The sequence below is a fragment of the Eleginops maclovinus genome, chromosome 11, assembly GCF_036324505.1.
Source record: "Eleginops maclovinus isolate JMC-PN-2008 ecotype Puerto Natales chromosome 11, JC_Emac_rtc_rv5, whole genome shotgun sequence".
NCBI classification, from domain to species: Eukaryota; Metazoa; Chordata; class Actinopteri; order Perciformes; family Eleginopidae; genus Eleginops; species Eleginops maclovinus.
The window spans coordinates 5,180,052-5,194,673 of NC_086359.1; the positions used below are offsets into that span (position 1 = coordinate 5,180,052).

Genomic DNA, 14,622 nt, shown 5'->3' on the forward strand with positions numbered 1-14,622 from the left:
TAAGACACCGGATTGGATCCCATTTAAAAAGGTGAGCAGTGCCTGTTTATTTCAAAATCTGCATAGTTTATATAGCATTTTGAGATGCGAGTGTCTGGAGGTGAGTCGTTAATCATGAACTGGCTATTTAAAGTTAAGAACTGAATATATTGAAATTAACCGGGGTGCGGTCCTGGGTTTTCCAAAGCTTTTTGTTGTTTGTTTGTTTGTCTGTGTTTGTCCTTTTTACGCCGGAATTAGAATGAGATTTAGGTAAAATTAATACGTAAATATCGATTAAAGTTCGGTAACGTAGTGCTAATTAAAATTGGCAGCGTAGATTCAGATTAAGGTTCTGGAGCGTATTTCGGCATTGATAGTATAATTTTGTGATAAAGTACGTTTAAAAAAGTCCTAATAGGTTAAGGCCTAATCGAGTGATTAGTGAGTGGGTCAGTAAATGTAATCTTTGCGACAGAATTACGTTGAGAATTGTGACGACATTCCAATAGTCTCTGATTAGCGTGTTGCGTTATTGAACAGTCATAGTTGGCAAATAGTGTTAATATTAAAAGGAAGACCTCTTTTGTCTGAGAGGCGTAGCTTGGGGTTAAATTCCTCGAGACTACTGCTTGTTGAAGGGAACAAATCAGGGTGAGAGCACAGGTTGGAGTCCTGACGTCATTACTGATTCTGGAACTTAACAAAGCATAGTTCATAGATTTAGAAAAGATTTGTTTTATGGTACCAACTACAACGAGAAGAGCTGAGGTTGAAGTCCCTTCTCTATCTGCGATTGTTTTGAAGAGTACTTAAATTGTTAGGGCATGGAGAATTTCTAAATTATTAGTGTAGGGTTAAGTGTTATGTGTAATCGTAATCAGAGAGGGTTTTTTTTAAAGAACCAAGCAGTGTTGGTCCTTTTTGAACTGTGCTGTTTTGCTTGAAACCGTCTGGAAACGGGTTCTCTATTCCCCTCCCCCAAAGTCCTTTGTCTTTAATAGGCTAACCTAGTTAGCGTAGTCTGTTAGCATCAGCCATTAACAGAAAACTTCAGAGGAAGTAATGGTCAGAGAGGCTAAACCAGTCAGGAAGTAGCCAATAAAGACGGGGCAGAAAGAAAAAACAGCGCCCCTACTGGATGAATTAATATATATCCAGTATTATTTCAGGAACAAAATAGCACCCTCTGGTGAGGGGTATTGAATAGTGTACATTGAGGTCCAAATGGTAATGACAGAAATCTTGCAAGAGAACGCACAAACCATCCGGGCAACATGCGGTTATATGTGCCAACTACCAGCAACTCCCGCAGAGTTTTGCAAATAGATGTGTCTCTGTTATTATGGTAGTGATTTTATATTGTTTGGTGGATCCGGTATGTCTGGACCTATTGGTTAATCTCACAAGAGATGAAAGAACCAGAGAGGTAATGAGTATGAATAACAATAGAGCTAAGGCTGATGTTTATCTTCAATCCAACACCAGTTTTCCCATATGGGAGTTACAGTTTAGGACAGATACATTGAAATTAAGAATGATAAAAACAGAGAAAGCACAAATGGCAAGAACACAATTACACTTTAAAAGAGTGAATTCTCTACCAACAAGAAGCAGATGGTGGGGAGTTAGAGGTTAAAGGATGAAAGGTTACTAAGATCACAGAAGAGAGGTAACTCTCTGATAAGACTGAGAACATAACAGGGGGGTGAAGCTGTGTTGAGCAATAACCATAAAGATAAAGCCTGTTTGAGTAAGAGAGGGGATTAAGGCCATTAAGGGGGGTGTAGGCGACACCCAAATCTTCTTGTAAGACCAAATGCTGTTATCATGTAAATTAACTTTGATGTTTTTCTCACACAGAGAGGAGACTCAGGAGTCATCTGTCTGTAAGCAGTAGAGAAGAGAGGAGAAACATTTTACAGAACGGGAATTAATTATAAGAAAGTGCTGTTAAAAGAAGTTTAGCGATTATTAATATAGATAAAAGTGTTAACACTAGTAATTATGAAAATAAATACAGGAGTGAATCGTATGACTACACTTGAATCATTTACATCTTAGTGATCTGTGAATATGCTCTGCTGGGTTGTACAGGCTAAGTTAAAGGGATTTTAACTTTTTGAAAAAGCATTGGAATGTTTTTATTGTAGAAGAAAACAGAGACCGTACAAATATAATGTGTGGGAATATGGTTTCTGGATGTGAATATTTAAATTATGGGAGAAAATAGTTTCCTAAAGGAGTTAAGTCAAATGCATTTGAGAGATGTTATTATTAGACATTAACTTGTTATTACAGTAGATGGCATTTAATACACAAGACAGAACACATGCTTAGTTAAAAAAGTGAAAATTAAGTGGACTTATTTAACCAGTGTGTTGAGATTCATAGATTTAAAGAAAGCTGCCACCTGGACTGCAGCCTCTGCAATCTGGTGACAGACCCATGTCCTCCTGAAATAATGCGAAAGACCATCCCCCACGGAGATTTCCTGACTAATTCAATAAGAAAGGAAGGCAAAAGCAGGGCTTTGTCTGGAACTGCATCCGTCTGCTTCTCCACCCAGGTCAGCAACAAACATGCATCATGCTGATTGACAGAGATCTACTCATCACCAGTCCCTCTGATAAGAGCACAGAGGTCCAGAGCAACAAGGGTTGATTCAGAGCACAGATTCTGATGGACAATGAGACACATGAAAACGGGGGTTCCGTCTCCCATGAAAGACATCAAGAGACGGTGATCGAGCAGACCCATGCTGAAATGAAAATCCGCACAAGGAGAGAAGCTTGATGTGGAATGCAGGTTCAAAAAGTCAAAGACTGTCAAAAACCAGATGCACAGGAAGGGGCGAAAAGGTCAATCTGCAGAATCTAAGGAGGTCGGGGTCATCAAGCCAGAGAGCAGAGGTGGCAGGAAGGGGATTTCGAATGGGTGAGTTTGTGTAAACACATTCACTCACATAAACACATAAGTGGAACACATTTAAAGAATTTGAATTGACTTTGTAAATTTAAGATCAAATATCGAATGTTTTATTACATAACATTTTATAGATTGGTAAAAGATATTTGAAAAAGGGAAGTTTTTAAAGTAAAGGAGTAAATAAATCTGTAACACATTATTATAGGGGGAAATTATAGAGATAAGCAAGATCCACTACACTTTTGGTAGAACCTGTTCAGGAGTCAGGAGAACAGAGTAGGAACATTTAATCATGTTAACCTATTAATATTTCAGAGCCTATATCGAGGTGTGACTTTGGTAAAATTAAATTGTGGGAGTTTTGATCTACAGAAGGAGAGAGATTTAGTACACACTTGATCTCAGATATGATACTTAAATGAAACAAACTTGTTATAGTGATAACTCCAACATTAGATACCAGACCAGGTCCAATATAATTAACCAAGTGAATGGAAACCATTATTAAAGTCATTCCTACTTTAAACATTCTTATGGATTAAAGGTGTAATTGTAACATGTCAAAGCTCTCATAGTTCCACACATTACTTTCCTGATTAAAGACTTGAAATATTTTTCAAGAAGACTAGAATTGATCATAAATAATGGAGTATATTAAGAGAATCGAGCAGAGTCATACAGATCCTAATAATGTTTTGATTTAAGATAGTGGGTATGTGAAGAGTATTGGAAATAAGATCTATTAGAGATTTTTGTATGAATTCGGTGGTGATAAAGATCCAGTAGTTTAAAAAAGGAAGTAATGGCTTAACAATTACTTAACTTAACATGAGGGAAGCAGTTTTTGTTAATGTAATCTAAGTAAAGTATATTGAAGTAAGTTGTTGTTGTTCTTTAGAAGGTTTCACACAAGCTGCGACACTAGATGTGTGCAATATCTCAACAGTTTTGACATTATATATTGTGGTAATAAAGCTGTCGCTTTAGGAGGTCAAAAAAGCAGTGACCTACACATCTGGCATATGTTCATTTGACAGGTTAATGTGAGTAGATTGGAATGTGCATACGTCCGGGACGTCTCTACATAACCACGGCGCTGTCCTAATAGAATGATAAGACATATTTTAAAAACAGTACTAATTAAAAGGAAACTTATAAGTGTTTTTGTAAATGGAGAGTGTGACGGAATAATTAAAGACTCTGCAGAGCATGACGTGACCAGAAGACTGAGACCGAGTGACCTTTGACCGGGACTGACTGTTGTTTTACAACAGCACTGTTGATGACTGACTCTGGGTTGACCCTGACCAGACCCGACTGTGTGAGTGAGAATGAATGTTTGCATCTGATCAATGCAATTGCATGAGTTTAGAGAGGAACAGAGACTAACTGAGCATGTTCTGAACTAACACAAACTAAATCCAGAGATTTTGTTTCTTTCAGGACTGATGGATGGTGAGAGACACTCTTTAACGGGAGAGTTTGATGTTTGAACAATAATGATTTGATGTGTCTTTGAATTTTTGCTTAACTAAAGTTCTTTTTCTCAACCGGGTTTTTGTTACACCTCTTTGTTAAGATGTGTAAAAAGGGGGAGTGGCAACATGTTTGCTCAACAGCGTGATTGTTTAAATTACAATTCCATGATTAACAATTCAATTTTTTATAAATGATGTTATTGTTTCCATTTCTTTACATTTTTTACAGGAAAAGCAGAATCAGTTGCCGAGAGGCTGCTGACAGATACAATTCCAGAGTGGAACCTATGAAAGAAGTTCACCTGTGATAATGATATTGAATTTGTAAATGGTTTTTTAACAGATATGATACCTGGGGATAGTAGAAGTATGGAGATAACAAGAATATTTAAAGTTAAGCTAAACATATGATGTGATGAAATGGGACCTAAGTTAGTCAGCGCCCTTTCTCTAGTAGAGATTGAGAAGTATCAATGGTTCAGAGGTTTTGCTTGTAATATGCACAGCAGATACAGCATATAGGTTGTCAATGTAAATCTTATATCCCAGGCTCCTCCAACTACTCGATATACATGGTCCAGGTACGATGAATAAAATAGTGGAACAAAGGGTAAGGCTCAACTACAGACAGTTGGAGATTATGAGTATAAGGAGGGTGATAAACACAACAATAATTTCACAGATGTAATCTAAGTTCCTAGGAAAAATGTGATGACATTTTGTTGGAATTCTGATTTCATGTCCCAGCTCTCTAACTTCTAAACACTAACAGGTAGAAGCAGTTTGTCTGGTGCCTAAGGAGGGATTTCTGCACATGATTCAGGCAGAGATCGACATGGAGTTTGGCACAGGAGAAAGCTGGTACATCCAAAGAGGTTATGTGATTGGCAGGAACGGGAAGCCGTGGGTAATTGATTCTGATACAGAAGTATATTTCATCCACACCTTTTCAGGAACAACAGCCAGGAAATTCATTCATTCTGGCTGCATCATGGTTTTACTGGGTCTTATTCTATCTACACATTCAGTGTATCCTTCTCCAGAAATGAGAGGAGTTGACATATTGCATTTTGACTTGAAATGGGGATTTTAAAATGTAGGAATAATTTAGATACTTATTGGAAATTCAAAGCTAATTGCAATATGTAACATAATTTACCGAAGGAAGTTGGGTATTTCATTTTGTTTGTAATTATGGCACAAGCCAATAACGTTTTGAAGTCACGTTAGACCATAAGGAATTTCCAATGACGGGAACAAATGTTGCACAACAGATAATACCAGATGAGCATAACTTTCATAATTTACTTATTTTGTGTTTTGAAACAGATAAGAAACATACAGGTTGTTTCAACGAAATACAGGATGGTTTGAATGAGTGGTCGAATTATTTTTGATTATGTGACTGGTTGGGATAAAAATAACAGAAAGCTTGCAGTTACAAAGTTGGGTAAAATGAAGTGTTATCCCCCGAGAGACATAAAATAGGAGGAAAGGTAAATGACAGAGTGTGTTTGGTACGGTGAAAGCATGAAATGGTATTGGATGATCTATTCAAAGCAAGGGGAGAAACAACTTCATTTCATTTACTATTAGGGGTTGAGGTTCCTGGAAAAGTTCCTATGTGCTCGGTTTTGGTAGAAATAGCTGAGCCCCAAGCGGAGATAGTCCCTGAAACGGCAGATTCAAATTCTTCCCTGAATGCAGTCCCTCATATAGGAACAGCGCAGGCTTATATACTGGATAATAATAGACTGGTGACATATTTGAGTACATCGACTGTGCAGAAGGTTATAGCGGTGGAAATATGGTATGAAGGCACTAATGCATGGTTAAGACTGGGTTGTGTATGCGGTAGAACAAAGCAGGCTCTACTGATCTTGCATTGATGAGGCAGTATGGGAACGTTACGATGGTGAAATTCCACAACAGCAGTAACCAGCCAGGACCTTCTTTCAGGAATTGCTGTGGCTGACGTACAATACCCCAGGGCAGATGTTTGGTGGTACAGTGGTACTAAAATTTTGTGTCCAGGCATTCCCCATGACTGGCCTGGAACATTTGCACTGGTGTAGTTGGTGAGAGGGAGTTTAAAGCTAGAAACCAGATAACTGCAGGATTCGAATCAATATTTCTTTGGCCTACAATCAACAAGAATGTAGATTGGATCAACTATATTTACTACAACCAGCAGAGATTCATAAATTACACCCATGATGCAGTAAGGGGACTGCACGTACAGTTGGATGGAACCAGTCTGATGGCCTGGCAAATAGGGTGGCCTTAGATATGTTTTTGTCTAATAAAGGAGGTGTTTGCAGACTAATTGGAATCTTGTGCTGTGTTTTCATCCCAAATAACCCTTCCCCAGATGGATCAGTAACCAGAGCGTTAGAAGGACTTACCGCCCTGGTCATCGAGCTAGCAGACTATAGTGGAGTAGAGGACCCCTTTGTAGGAACGTTAGAAAGCATGTTCAGTAAATATTAGACTCCGATAATGAATCAATGTTATTCAATGCAGGAATGGATACAATCTTGGTACTAAGTGGATGTTGTTACATACTATGTATTCGCACTTTAGCGGACCAATTGATCACCACGGTCCTCTCTAGTGAGCAAAAATAAAGGTCAATTTCTCTTGAGAAAACAGTTACATTTGTTAATTGAAAAACAGGATGATCCTATCCCTTATTCAGACCATGAGCAAGATGAGTTCGTCTGAAGGAAGTGTCTTATAAGTTCTTATTACTGTATACATGAAATGCTCTATAAACTACTCCTAGGATGTGATTAATCACTTATTACAACTTGGTATTATATAGTAGAGTTGATTGTTGTTATGATTTACACACAGTTCATTTATTTTTTTATATATAGGATCATATTGAATAAGTGCATTTACACTGGACTAGAATCGAAAATGATCTGTTTACCTCATCACAAGATATGAAAGGAGGGAATTGAAGAGTTTACGCATTTAGGAAATTGCTGCTATTGTTCTAGGTGCCATTCCAGGATTTCAGCCACAAGTATTCAATAATAAAAGATTGTATGATCATGTATAACTTTTAACTATACAATTCTGTATTATGCAATATTCAAATGGAGAACATATTGATTATATTATAGTTTACACACCGTTTGAAAGGTGTGTAAGGAGGGATTGTTAGAAATAATCAATATATTAGAGCGGAACTTTAAAAGATAATTCACTGTTTCTGGACGGATCATATTTGTCCATTTCCGGTAGTATTACAGGATGTTGTTTTTAGCCTCAGATAGCATAAAGCTAATATTGTTTTGTATATATGAGTAGAGGGAGAAGGACCAGTGGAGTTGCATACTAAACACACCGCCTCTACCTCTCACTCATTGATGCTGCAATGATACAGTTGCCTGTTTAATAACTGATAAACCTCCTAAGAATTGCATAATAGACTATCGTAGATGACAGCTCCAGGACTTCGCTAACAAGATGGCGACGGTGACGTCATAAGAGGACCCGCCCCGACGACGTCAGCCTATAGAGGAGGATCCAGCCCCCCCGCTACCAACCAATGAGAGCACGACAGCGGGGCGCGTCTGATTTTGAAGTTGTTTATTGTATGGTCGGAAAGGGGTGGTTCTATAAAACATGTAAGGATTGTGAAATCGAGCTCTCTTTTGTTCCGGACCGCCAGACAGTAACTACTGATGAGCTCCGCTCAGTCAGTGGCCTGTGGACGCGTGTCCCGGGCTATTGAGCCACAGCTGTGAAGCTTTTGTAAAACCTACCGCTGCATCCTTTTATTAAACACTCCTTTTATAATTTTTAAGGGAGTTTTGCTTTCTTTATTTTAAACCGTCTCCTGGGCTTCAAATAAACGAACATTTCTTACACTATCCTACGCTACTGCAGAGCTATTCTCTATTCCATTATGACTAATATTAAAAGTGTTGCAAGTCTAAACTGCACCAGAAACACATCCAGAAAGTGTTCTCTTTCGCAACGTGTACAATTCTTTGTGCTATTTTCAGACATTTTTTAACAAAGTATCCTAATGCAAAGCGATGGGGCCAAAATTGTCATTGCATAATCAAAGAAAATATTCTAATCCTCTACTTCACCAACAATAGTAATACAGTAACAATAGAAGCCAACGTCTCAATGGATCATATTGATGCAATAACTTGTGCAAACCTTAAATGTTGCAGCTTGATATTTCTACATAGCTTCGTCTACAATAGATTAAAAGTTAAATATTGTGTATTATTCTTAATCTGCTAAGCAATTAGTAACTACAGTTGTCAAATACATTTAGTGGAAATGGAAAATTCTAATTCTAATGCAAGTACTTTTTTTTTACATCTGACATACATTTGATAATGCATTTGGACGACCTTTAACCTCTTATTCTCCACAAAAAGCAGTATATAAACTTTGTATATAGCGAATGTACTCTCAGAAATAAGGAACTAAATAAAAAACTGTGGCACAAATACTTACAGTCTGAAGAAAATCTTGCTTGATTGTTGAGGGAACAAAGGTGGGAGTGGATGTGTCATCTGGGCTTCTCTTGTCATAGCTGTTTTGTTGAATTAGCCTTGTGACATTTTGGCAATGCTCAATAGTGGCTTCTCGTATCCTCCAACTACTCTCCTTCATGCCCAATGTCAGCACAGATCAGACGTCACCTAGACCGGACCTGCACCGACAATAAGCCCACAGGATTGTTCCCCATCTGTCTCGACACAAACGGGCTAATGGGACAGGTGACCTCGTCTAAATTCTTGTCTTTTGTGATAAACCTCATCTGCTCTCACAGAATAAATGATGGCTGCTTTTGGGGGGGGGGGGGCAAGTACGGTCTATACATCACTCTGGTGTTCAGTGATGTGAAGATAACCTTCCCTCCATCTTACAGTTCCTTGTGTTCTCAGCAGGGGGTAGTCAAACAACTCAAAACACGTTACTGCTGGCAAGCATACAGATGAGTGTTTTCACCCAAGAGATGGTTTGAATATGCAAGTCATGTGACACATTTATCCAGAACAAATGGGTGAATAAATTAATGATCAATTGGCAATGTTGTCAATTTTGAAGTAAATAATACATGCTGATCTATTTGAGACAACACTTGTTGCAAGGAGATTATTTTTCTAGAATTTGAAGCTTCAAAATATGGTCAACAACATTATCAGTATAGTACAGTATCCTACTGATATTCCTGATGTTAAATAAAGTGTACTTACTTTAATATTATAACAGAGGCTGTTAAATCATACATTTATACTCTCCTAATATAATAATAGCTACTTTACTTCCTATAATTTGATGGCCCCTTTTAGACACTGTGCTTAGTAGATGCCTACACCTATCAAACACTCATCTTGAACGTGTAAGTTTCTCAGGTCATGTCACTTTCAGCAAAGACTATTATCTAGTCCTGAATAATTGAAGTGGCCCTAACCATGGTTCAAATGGCTTTATACATGATTTTATTTGTCGTAATCTGCTTGGTTGAAATACATTTTTGAAGTACAGAGTGGACCTGCAGGAAAGGGAACATGCAGAGAAAACCCTTAAACATGTCATACCCTATTAAATAATGGTCATCTTGGCGCTACTAAAACACCATAACTACGCAGCGCCTGAGTGAGGAAGAGAGAGGAGAGAGAGAGAGAGGAGATGATGATGAAACCCCAGTGTAAGACACGATTTTAAAACACATCATGACCTGCAATTTGTGTGAAATGCTGTTTCTTCATGTTAAACACGTTAAACTATCTTGTTAGCAAAGTATGACCATTTTGAAATGACATCACTGTTAATTCTTTGTGTTCTTTTATCCCAAAAGATTTGCAACTCAAAGTGATTATCCCTAGTGGATAGATTAGTACATTTCGTTATAAAAAACAAGCCTTATACCCTGATACGGTTACTATAATTGTAATCTCTGTTCAATCTTAATTCCCCTGACTTTCAAACTCTGTCCTTTAGATGTGTAGTCTAAATTACAAGACAAATCGAGTGCATTTTCTTTGTGAAGAAGCAACACACAACACGGGTGTGTACAAAGTATATAATCAAGTGTATTTTCATCTTTATCCACGTTCTGTACACATATTAAGATCCATTTCACATGAACACTATACAATAGCAATGAGTGAGGAATGGAATATTTTCTGAGTGCTGAGCAGCTCATGTTGAATGGCACTTTCATAAAAAATAACAGGAAATCACAGAGCATGAATAAGTAAATGTAGACATAACTCAACAGAGAAAATGGCTTTATATTTTCAGATCCATTGAGTAACAGATTCAGCACATATAAAATGCACGATGCAACAAAACAAAACATTTGTTTGTTCCATCCTTGTGTTTTTCCTGCATAATCTGAACTGTCAATAATGCAAAAACAGAAGATATTTGCAGCTCTCAGAGGAAAGTGTGCTTCTCGTCTGGATTTAAGTAAAAGGCAATCTAAAATGTAATGTGTTAAGAGGAGTGGTAACAAGATACATCGAAATATCAATACAATTCACAAACCCTCAATTATTCATCTCATAGAATAGTCTCTTAGTAACTGATAGAAAAAACAATACATGTTTGGCTGCTTTACAAGGAGTATTTATGTCTCAAATATATGTTTACATTTCCCGTGTGCTTTTTGAATGATCCCGTGACAGTTTGGAGAAAGATAGAGATCAAGCGTGAGCCATCCTCTGGTGAGACGGGCTGCTTCTCCGTTTCCAAGAAGAAAAACTTCCTCAAATGGGATTCTGTTTTCCTACAATTCCTGTGAAGATCGGGCGGCGGGCAGCGGTTCTGATGTGATAGTGTGTGAGGGGGTGGCAGAGCATCTCAGACGTTTATTCTTCTTCATACCTGTTCTCCTTCGGACACAATGCTTTTGCAATTGGCTAACCTCTATATGTACATACAAGCAGTGTTTACAGAGAAATACCTTCACTGGTGTAGACTGACTTCATCACATGTATCCTGACTGTGAGATCTCACGTAAATAAAGTATCTGATCCATCATACTATCAGGTTCACTAGCCGGAGTACGTAGAGTGTTTAATTATTCCTCTTTTTGAATGCCATCTTTGTCTCCAGGAGAGCTAAATACCATGCTTCATTTATGATACTGCACCAGCAACATAATACCGTCTCTCGTGGACAGAGGCAGAGTGACTCGGGGGTTTAAAAACCACATCACATAACATGGAGACTGCAGAGATGATGTCTGATCCAAATAAATGTGCTTTCATTTCGAGTGTAGTCAGAATAACTTGGGTGCTTTCCGCTCATCTACCGTGAAAATTCAATAACTGCCCTGTTCTGCTTCATATATCACGATGGGGACATTGAGACTTGAGATAGAGCGTTACAAAGAGGTACAAAGAAGACATTTACGCAAATCTGTCCAGTCGTTCTCACACTTTCTCCACTGTACCATGCTATATACAAAGCCAAAATGGGTATGCCTCTTCATATTTTGTTGAAAACATTTTAGAAAAAAATGATACACTAACAAAGAACAGGTGAACGCATACCGGGTGCACATTATGACCCGGGGAATTATTCAGATCTTGTGCTGTAGAGGAGGATTTTTTTTATCATTGATAGAAGTTGGGCAAACCTTGACTTTTGAAAAAAATGAAAAAAGCAAGCATTGCTTTGTGCAGTTGTTTTTTGTGGCCTGTGGAAATTTCTCTGATGGTCGACCTGACAAAACCGGGGAGCGAAATGAAAGCATCATCCCTCTCATCCTCTTGTCTCAGTCCACAGTTCTCTCCTCTCTCAGACGTAATATTCTTTGTCTTTGTTCTTTTTGCCTTTTGTGATTGCCTTGGCCACAGAGGCCGTTGCTGTGCTTTTGTCTTTGATCACTGCTCCGTTGCCCTCCACAGTGGAATTGTTGGCAAAATTGTGGCTCTGGTCTGACTGGTAGGAGCCCTCATCCCGGTTGCGGTACTTGTACATGGCATAGAGGAGTATAAGAATGCAGAGAGCAGCAGCAGCCACGATACCAACCACCATCCCCGTGGTGCTGCTGGACTCCCTGATCACCTCCACGGCACCCGGCTGGCTGTTTTCATCAGAGGCTGTGGGGTTGGCTGTGGGCACATGGGGAAAATTGGGGGGGTAGGTTAGTCCTGGTGTGTTTCGGGAGGAAGGAGGAGCAGGAGGCAGAAGCACCTGGTCACGGGTGTTCATTTTGCCTGCGGGGATGTGGAGCTTGTCAGGGTTGGTGGTGGGAACATAAGGAGGTAGGGTGCGGGGTTTCTGGACTCTACCCTCACCATCGATGGGAGGTGGAGGAAGAACTGTCCTGTCAGTGACCATGGGGGAGTTATTTTTGTAAAAGTCTTCATCATCCGATTCCGTCATCTCCCCAGAGCCGAAAGCTGACACCTCCACAGGGTCACCACAGTCTTCCTGGTCCGGGGGGCAGGAAGGGTGAGGAGGGAGTATCAGGGACTCTTTGGTGGTTTCAAGTGGGGAAAGGAGAGTAGGGGGAGGAGGGATAACGGGGTAATGGGTAGCGATAGATGGGGGCTCAAGGGAGTCCACTGTTATAATAGGCAACACTAATTCACCTCCTAAAAAGGAAACAGAAAAGGTAGGGGATCCTAAATTAGAATGGCATTACAATTTTAATTCAGGCTGTAAACTTGTGCTCATTAAAATAGAGGCACAATCTGCTCATTATGTAGAATTTTACTGAGAAATTAAACTAATATTAGCTGGCTTATCAGTGTTGGTATGCATAATGATCACACATATTATGCTTCCTCTATAATCAAGAGTGTTCACAACAGTCGGCACAGGAAGAGAAAAACTAATTAAAACCACCTTTCTCAACAACCTACATTTCCTACTGTATGTGGAGTGTGTGCGCAGATAGAGTGTGTAATATTATTAGAATAAAGTACAAGAACATTAGAGAGCTCACATGTAGACACAAACATACAAGATGATCCCTGAAAGGCAGCAGCTAAACGAAGAGCATATAACAAACAGAGCAAATAGGAAGCAAAAGCAGATGAATCAAAACGACGTGCTGCTGTATAAACATCTGACGGCGTGCTTAGGGGGTGAAAGGAGAATCACAGTTATTTTATGTATGAATCACACATGGAATACTCTGGCCTATTGAAAGCAATGTGTGTTCTGTATATTTCTATTCCTCAGCAAACAAACCCCTCATATATGAAGCTGTATATTAAGTATATTGATATTTATTCTTCTGCATATGACATGCATTGAGCTTCGAGGTCAGAATGTCTTCTCGCTGTGGAGGAATATTTCAGTCTGTTGTTTTTTATAGCCACTCGTTCTCTTTCATCGTTCTTTGAGTCACACTTACCAGGACCAGTCAACAACAAACAGAGCTGATAAGGTCATATTAATAATTGAGGCAGCCATAATAAGGGCAGACTCCTCTCTTAGTTCCACAGCTCATTTCTGTCAGCCTGATCTACTGTCTACTGTGTTCCCCCAATTAATGACTGCGCTACTCTTCCATCCAATTAGGTGAGTTACTGACATGACTTAAAAGCTAATGCACTGAATGAATTGATACTAGTGGAGACTGTGGGTTCAACAAAACTTCTGTTTGAATGAAAGCAGCACAAACACTGAAACTGAGAATGGATTTAAAAACAATAATGGCTGCCTGAATTCAATGGGTTTTGTCTTGGTGTTTGAGAGCTGGACTCCCATCGTTTGCTTTTCTCTGTGGCTGACCCACCTGTTCCTGGTTCACACTCTTCCAGGTCCTCATCATCACTCGGACACTCGGCTGATGCTACCAAAATGTCGTCAGAGTTCTGCGGCTGAAAGGCAAGTATAGAAAAAGTGTTGTTTTTCTTTTTACAAACATAGAGTCATCACATTCCTATCATCTAGATTTGTGCTCAGCTTGTGTTTAGTCTTGCTGGCTGACTGCCCTATTTGAGAGAAAAACTGCAGCATACAGCACTGTGCCACTTTCTTGTTTTTTTTTTTGCTTGGAGCTACACTACTTAGACTACAAACCCAAAATGTGCCCATATGCAGCTGCTTTTTATCCTTCACCCCTGTGGCTGAATTCATGCGTTTACACAGAGTACTGCTGATGGAGAAGAAATTCTCAGTAGGCAGATGTCTTCATTAGATTCCATATAATTTGCTCTTTGTACACTTCCTTTTTATTAAGATAAAAACAAAATAAATTCTGATAAGCTAAATCAGTGAATATGTCTAA

General features: G+C 39.0%; 1 protein-coding gene across 1 annotated transcript in view; it reads right to left on the reverse strand.

Annotated features, from left to right (window-relative positions):
- Positions 1-10,640: 10,640 nt before the first annotated feature.
- LOC134872611 (neurexin-2-like) overlaps positions 10,641-14,622 on the reverse strand; it is a 116,864-nt gene continuing 112,882 nt past the window's right edge. Inside the window, exons 21-22 of the mRNA XM_063895991.1 lie at positions 14,128-14,212; positions 10,641-12,976 (exon numbers count right to left, since the gene is read on the reverse strand). Of these exons, the coding sequence (XP_063752061.1) occupies positions 12,174-12,976; positions 14,128-14,212 (888 nt within the window). The 3' untranslated portion in view covers positions 10,641-12,173. The remainder of the gene's footprint in view (positions 12,977-14,127; positions 14,213-14,622) is intronic.